This window comes from Chondrus crispus, genomic scaffold (assembly GCF_000350225.1).
Source record: "Chondrus crispus Stackhouse genomic scaffold, scaffold_258, whole genome shotgun sequence".
In the NCBI taxonomy this organism is placed as follows: Eukaryota; Rhodophyta; class Florideophyceae; order Gigartinales; family Gigartinaceae; genus Chondrus; species Chondrus crispus.
This window is the reverse complement of record NW_005179136.1, coordinates 109,981-117,920: the sequence shown is the minus strand read 5'-3', so window position 1 is coordinate 117,920 and position 7,940 is coordinate 109,981. Positions and strand designations below refer to the sequence as shown.

The window sequence follows — 7,940 nt, the reverse complement described above, 5'->3', positions numbered from 1 at the left end:
CCCCCCCCCCCCCCCCTCCCCCTTCCAAAACCTTCAAACTCTGGTGGTAGCGACCCTTCTAAACCCACCGAATACCACGCCACCAAAAAAAAAAAAAAAAAAAGGCGCAAAATAACACCCTGAGCCGAAGAACAGGCAGGTCATGCGCAGACCGGCAATCGGTATTGCGGCTCGCACACGCAAGGCAACCCCTAGCGTTCACATTGGCTGCGGCTGTTGCTGCGGCTGTTGCTGCGGTTGTTGCTGCGGTTGTTGCTGAGGTTGTTGCTTTCGCTCCTCCGCTACAGCAGCCAGCAGTAGATTAAAGCCGCCTCCCTCCTTCCTGCGTTGGACCCGCGGCATGGGAGGTGGGCTCGGGCTGGGGCTCGGGGCATGGACCTCTGTGACATAAACAGACCCTCCTTCCCTCCCCTCCTCGTCCTTCTCGATTGGGGGCGGGCTTGGACAGGGCAGCGAGCGTAGCACCGGGCTGCCGATCGGGAGTTTGAGCTGCGGTGGTGGAGTCGCAAACTCAGCGAAGAACGCGCTTCCCCTGGTGGTCTGGGTCCGGGTTCTGCCCCTCGATAGGTCGTCTTCCGCCGGTTTGGCGGGCGGTTTGGCGATACGATTAACAACCATGAGGCCCGAGAAGACGCTTTCGTATTTGGAGCGAGCGGCATCGGCGACGCGAAAGACGGAGATGGGCTTCGGGGCCGGGAGGGCAGCGGCGGCCTCCGCTGCGGCGACAGCCCTCGGATCCGGGGGCGAGGGCGGGGGCTGGTTGTTGTCGGATTGGGTGGATTGCTTTGACGGGGAGTGTGAGGCGGTGCGCGCGCGCTTGCGAACGGGGGAGGGCTTCGAGGAGGGCGGGGTGGGCGGGACGGCCGGGCGCTTGGAGCGCGGGATGACCGAGCCCGTCTTCTTCCACCGGACGCCGCAGGCGTTGCACAGGGTCTTCGGGCCCGCCGGGCCGGCACGCCAGAGGGGGGTCTCAGTGGCATCGCAGCTGACGCAGCGCAGGGCGAGCGGGAGGCGGGCGGGCGCGGGGCTAGGGGAGGCGACGGGGAGCGTGGGGGAGGGGATGGGGGCCGGCGCAGGGGCTGGGGGATTCATCGGGAGGGAAGATCGGAGGGGGCGGGGGGCTGGGGCTGGAAGATAAGCGAGGGGAGAGGATGAGGGGCGAGAGAGAGAACGATTGAGATATTGGGGGGGGGGGTTGTGCGGGATGCGAGGGGGGGTGATTGACATGTACAGCTTTTGAAGTGTAGGGTTTGTGGGCATGTGCTTGGAAGGAGGGCGTGGTGGATGTAGAGCGTGCCGGGGAAGGGGCCGGGTAAGGGGGGAAGGGAGAGCACGGTTGGCGAAGAGGCGTGTGAGGGGTGAGTATTTAAAATTGGGGCAGATGGGTGTGACGCGGCAAATAGCGAGGCAAGCAGGACGGGCCAAAAGTTGCGTGAGGAGGCGGGCGACGGCTCAGATTGCGCATTGCGCGGCTTTGACTGGGCCACGATGGCCCGACTGTAGGGCGCAGGCCACACGGCCTATCGAGGCCGTACACGTGACGACGCACAGAATGAGATCGGGGGGCGCTTACACGTGGGCGATCTCGTAATGCAAGCTTCCACCCTGGAAGGCGGCTGCGAGCCAAGGCGTTTCTACGCTTTCGCCGAACGTAGATGCACGAAGGTAATTGTTGCAAGTGGCCAGGCCGGTTTGTAATTAGAGCAGTGAATCTAGAGGCGCAGTAGATACTTTCCGGGGCAGGGAGTGGGTAGAGTTTATTAATGCTTAAATTTTGTGGCGGGGTCGAATATTCGCAAGGGCGAGACGCGTGTCACGCGGGGAGGGTAGGCGCGGCTGGTCCTAGCGATGCCCATTCCTCCCCCACAGCCACCGGTTCGTGGGAACAGGTGGCTGTGGGGGAGGAATGGGCATCGCACCGGTTGACCAGTGTTTGGCTGGCAGGTGCCGAAGAGCATTCGGCGTGCAAAAGATTCAACCTGAGGTTCAACCCTGAGGAAGATGCGGAAACCAGAATAGCGTTTAAAAAACCGGCACTGTTCACGGTGCTCGGGCTAGGGACCAACCCCTCACCACCGGTTAGGGCGGGATGGCAACACGTTTGGACAGCGGCGCTCTGGAGGCGTCGTAGGGTGTGCATAGCTGTAGCGGAGTATGACAAGCCCCTATTCCACAGCAACCCTATGGATTCGATCCCTCCAATTCTACTCACTAATGCTCCTCTGTTTTACCTCCGTACCAGCGTGCGCATGCAAGCTCTTATTAGAGGCGACCGCCTTTCTATATAACCTTTGCTCTCATCCCTCGTTCACCCCCTCCCCTCCCGTCTACTCCCATCCTTTACCATTCGCACTAACTCTTCCATCAACCTTCCCTCCTTCGCCCGATTCATCTATCCCTGCCATGGCAGACAGCCGCACCATGGCAGACAGCCGCACCCCCAACGCCTCCGAGGCTTCCCCTCTTCTCCCCACACTCGTCCCCTCTTCTGCCTTGCCCCGCTCTTCCAACCCCCCCAGCCCTTCCCGCCCCACCTTCCTTGTTCTCCTGTTCCTGGTCATCGCCAGCCCCTTCCTCCTCAACTCCCTCTTCAAAAGGCGCATCCCGCTCACGATCCACCCCGGCATCGCCGACGCCGGCCCAGTCCACCTGCCCGTCCCGCACGTCCCGCTCTCCTTCCTTGCCCTCGGCGACTGGGGCCGCGACGGCACGCACGGCCAGAAGCCCGTCGCCCAAGCCATGGCCGACACCGTCAAGAACACGCTCATCGAAAAGGGCTACAACCCGCATTTCATCATCTCCACCGGCGATAACTTTTACTCCAACGGCGTGACTTCCATCGACGACCACCAGTTCTCCACCAGCTACCGCGACGTCTACAACCACCTCATCCTCTCCAACATCCCCTGGTACTCGGTCCTGGGCAACCACGACCACCACGGCAACGTCGACGCGCAGGTCGCCTTCACCTCGCACGAGCCGCGCTGGAACATGCCGGCCACGTACTTTGCGCAGAAATTCTCCGACAACCTCATCGCCATCTTCCTGGACACGACGCCGTTCATCGAGGGCGAGGACGGCGTCGACGCGCGCAACAAGAACCGGCAGGACCCGCACGAGCAAGTGCGGTGGCTGAAGCGCCAGCTCGCCGACTCCCCACCCACGGCCTACTTCATCATCGTCGCGCACCACAACATGTACACCATGTCCACCAACGGCCACCTCGGCAGCAAGGAGCTGCGCGACCTCGTCGAGCCCGTCCTCATGCCGTACAAGTCGCGCACGCTCGCCTACATCTCCGGGCACGAGCACGCGCTCATGCACATGCAGCCGCACCCGCGCGTCGACCGTGACGACGCAAACGCGCCGTACACCGCCGTCGTGGACCACTTTCTAAGCGGCGCCGGCAGCAAGCTCGATGAGATCGTGCAGCCTCCCGCCGACCAGGCAGATCACTGGCAGCAGTGCTGCGGCGTCCTCCCCTCCACCAACGACACGACCGTCGCAAGGACGGTCTGGGGAAAGGAGGTACACGGCTTTTTCGTGTTTAGGTTCGACGGGCAGCTGTTCACCGCCTCCGCCGTCAATGACAAGGGCAAGGTCGTCTACGAGTATGAGAAGAGCGTTGCGTGAAACGCAGAGGAAGCGTGAGATTAGGACCCGCTTATTATTTGGTCACTTCTCCGACGCCGCTGTCTCCTCCAGCCGCGTCACACACGATGCTCCGGGCCCCCTTGTTTCGCGCGGCCACATGTGCGCCGGGCGGATGGGCGAAGGCGGACACCCGCACGGGCCCAACACAGATTCTCTTTATCTTTATCACAGGGTATCATAGGGGCATGAAATGTGCGGCGCGACGTGCGAGGCTTGTCCGACGTGGATTGGCGTGCGAACCGGCGCGGCGCTCGGACGTTGACGGGGGTCAACTTGAGGTGCGTATGCCACGTGGGAGGGGCATATGCGCTGCAGGCAGGGGGCAGCAGGAATTCCTGACGCATGGCTCGCGCCGTGCTCCGCTTGGCGCCTCGCGGTTGGCCCGCCTGCCGGACAATATTTATTCGCACGTGCGGCGGCCGCACATGCGTAGGGATTTTTCTTTTGATTTTCGCATCTGTAAGCACCGCCTTGCTACGGAGAGATGCGCCGCAGTCATTGAAGACCCGAAAGATTTTTTTTCCTGGCGCAACTCCTGAGTCGCGCGAGAAAAATGAATCTCCACGAGATCGGACGCCGTGCAGGCATGAGCTGCGACGGGTCTTAGCTCTGTTGTAAATAAAGATAAAAGGTATATGATAAGGTACACATTAAGTTAAACAAACGGCATGCACCGATGCTGTAAGTACGACGTCTACCGGCGCTGCAGCTCGCATGGAGGTACTCAAACTGCACCTAGCGATGAGCGCTTTTTGCTGGGCCAGCCCCGTACGCCTTGCGCGCGAGCTCGTGCAATCACCCTTCGTTTGCTCCCATGCCCGCGCCCCTGCGCCCGCGATGCCAACGTTTTGCTGCGCTCAAATGTTATGGCGCTGCCGCGGCCCGCGTCCACTGTAACTACCCCACTAATAATAATTAAATTATGCCTGACTTGTTTGGCCGCCACATGCTTAAGCCATTCCGCACCAACGCAGCGCCACCTACCATCCGCGCCGTCTCGAGAAGCACTGTCTTCACACATCAAATCCCTCGCTCCCCGCGAGATCAACCTCATGAGAGCTCCGTTACTCTCGTGATCTCGCCTCCCGAGATCGATAGAATGCATGCCTGCCCCATGTGCTGTACTCATGCCTTCTCTTCCAAATTTGCTTGTAGCGCACGTCACGCGGATACACCAAAACAACTCACTCCAGAACCATCCATTCATTCCACCCTCCTGCAAAACTGGCATACCCTTCGTACTTCCCACCTTCCAGAATAGTTGCGGAATTCCGCCAGGCGTAATACACCAAATATGGGAAATCCGAGACTAACGATTGTAGGCGTCTTCAGGCGCTTATCGTACTACGATTGTATACCTTCAACGGGGTCAAAATCACAGGTTTCTGTCGATGTGGCGATGGTTGAGGTATGATAAGAGAAGGATACTAAGGATACTGAACTACAGTTGGCACTCCGGTGCATTATTTAGGTCGGCGGCGACGGTAGCCCGAGTAAACTTTACCTCTCTCTAACTCTCTTTTGCTTGTCTAGGAACCAGATCGACAGTCATTAGTTTCGTCCGACACCGCCAATGCTACCGACCGCGCAACCAGCCGCATCGTGGCCGCCCGGCTCGCTAAAACTAACAAAGTCGCTAATCATCGGCACCACCCTACTAGCGGACATCCCGCATGACGGCATGTACTCATCGATGCCCGCATCACCGAATCGTCCGTCAAGTCGACACGGTGCGTTGCCTCGTCCCAAGACTTGACCACGTGTATGTGCCCGTCGGACGCCGCGAGCCACTTACCCCCTGGCACCGAGCGCAACTTATGCTCATCGGCGTCAAGGAGTTCGCTAGACATAATCTGGTTAGCATATATGGGCCCAAGAGACGCACCATCCCCGTCGCCACACTCCCTAAAGATAGAGAAGAAGCAGTTGCCAATCGGGTGTAGAGGGATGTGAAACGGGCTCAATGCCATAGTTCGAATAGCATCCATGTTCGATAGTTTGCTGCACTCTCCTAGCATCCCATACGAGTCATCATCCCTAAGGTAAGTTATAGAACTACCCACTCTCTGGCACGCTGACATCTTTGGGAAACGGATGTACGGATAATCAGCGACATCGGTCCAGTCGCCCTCCATCACCTGGCTCAACATACACTCCAGCCTAGAATCTATGAATGCACTTCTGCCATCGGTACCAACCACGTATATGCCTGATCGCCTGCACCTCTCACAACTAATGATACTGTCATAGTCAATCCAGATGGCTGAGTTGGTAGCGTCATACAGATCTGTAACGTACGCATATAGGTGCACCCCTCTGTAAAGCTCGTCGATAAACACAGCCCTATTACTGCCTCCACCCAGGTCGTCGCAACCTGGAGCGATAGTCCCGTCAACGAAAGCATTCACAGTCAGCCTCCTACCGTGGTAGCAATCCGAAGGCCACCACGAGGGGCAGAAGGACTTACTCTCCAGCCATGGGGGGGATTCCATGTCCATGAAAGTCTTTGTCATAGACCGCCAAGCGTCAGCCACGCCGGTAGGGCGAGAATCGTACCCGGCCATATCGTCCCTCTCGACAGCGGGGAAGGGCACGTCGAATATGACAACGGGGGCACCTGCTGAAGTGGAGTCCCCGCACTCCCCGAGGTGGACAACGCCACTACGAGCTCGGCAACCTCAGCATACATGGCCTTCGCTTCGGCTAAGTAGCTCAGCCACCCACGCCTAACGTTCACCGACCACAGGGACACTGCCAGGTCGCTGACAGCCCGTATCCACACCAACAACCCTCTGTACTTGAGCTGTAGGCGATGGCCGACTACCCTAAAGTCCCTGACGTTATGCAACTCCTCAGGGTATGCGAACTGGTGCACATGCCCGAAGTCACATACATCCCACGGAATGGGCCAATATATTGCGCACTTGGTCGCCTTAAACACTAAGATCGAATCCTTTGCACCATATTCCGGTTTAGGATCGTTCTCTCCCATAGTCCCGATTACGTCGTCGCTGCTGTGAGAGCTGCGTTGTGACCACGCATAGTCAGAATCAGGGGGGGAAGTTCCTCTCTGCAGGGAGACTCAAGACCGCCCGAATTATCAGGCGTATCTGGCTCGCAGATATGCGTCCCCAGACCGCCGCAGAACCCAACGGGCTCACTCTGTAATACATAGCGGTGGTCAATGTCATAGCCTGGTCCCCCGATATCGAGGGGCCTAGACCATGAACTGTCCTCCATAGCGCGCGAGATGCTGCGGGCTACAGGATGTGGGTCGTCAACAGCGTAGTAGCTGTAGCGACGGCAACTCTGTCGGCAGTGAGGTCGACATTGCCGACAGCGTGTACAATCTCAAACTGTGTGACAGTCACCTGCCACACACTTAGGGCACGGGCAGTGCGATTCGCACCTCCCACACACATGTGTGGCGTTCCATGGGCAACGAGATATTCGCCCAGAGGATGTAGTAGTGACGTGAGAACAACGAGTCATTGTGGTAGCATGTACTCGATACACAAGTCGCACGATGATAAACCTGTAGCACCGGAAAATCGTCACCGGCTGTATGAACAACCAAAGGAGTGACTGATTCTGTCGCCCGGCCGAGAGCAAAATGGCCGGTTCGTGACGCGCTCCTCCTCACAGCTGCAGGGCCCCCATTCCACTTAGTAAGAGTGGAGAACCAGAGGTTTGTACTCAGTCGTAGCATGGGCAATTATTGAATGTATAGAGGTTTGCAGTGGACAAGGTTCGGTCTGGAGAAGAAGTCAAAAACAAGGATGCTGCCACAGCAGCGGCAGGGCCTAATGGGTGTGACGATGGAGGGGCGGTGTCGGACGAAACTAATGACCACTACGTGGTCTCGGCGTTAGCCCGGATCTACAATGGTGAGCGCGGTCTGGTAGCCCGAATAAACTTTACCTTTCTCTAACTCTCTTTTACTTGTGTCTCGCCAGATCGACAGTTTCTGACAACATTGTAGTACCGCATTTTTGGCACTGTTGAGAGGCCCCCTGGCCTCAGGGCACACCTCATCACTTCCGAACCATGCTCCCATACGTCGCACGAGCCCCACCTACAGACTGTAGGTGGGGCTCGTGCGACGTATGGGAGCATGGTTCGGAAGTGATGAGGTGTGCCCTGAGGCCAGGGGGCCTCTCAACAGTGCCAAAAATGCGGTACTACAATGTTGTCAGAAACTGTCGATCTGGCGAGACACAAGTAAAAGAGAGTTAGAGAAAGGGTAAGTTTATTCGGGCTACCAGACCGCGCTCACCATTGTAGAT

The 7,940-nt window shown here is 58.3% G+C and overlaps 1 protein-coding gene; it reads right to left on the bottom strand.

Annotated features, from left to right (window-relative positions):
• CHC_T00004893001 (hypothetical protein) overlaps positions 1-1,092 on the bottom strand; it is a 1,527-nt gene extending 435 nt beyond the window's left edge. The window contains 2 exon segments of the mRNA XM_005716310.1: positions 1-198; positions 199-1,092. The exon segment at positions 1-198 is cut by the window's left edge and continues 435 nt beyond it. Of these exon segments, the coding sequence (XP_005716367.1) occupies positions 199-1,092 (894 nt within the window). The 3' untranslated portion in view covers positions 1-198.
• Between the last annotated feature and the right edge of the window lie 6,848 nt (positions 1,093-7,940).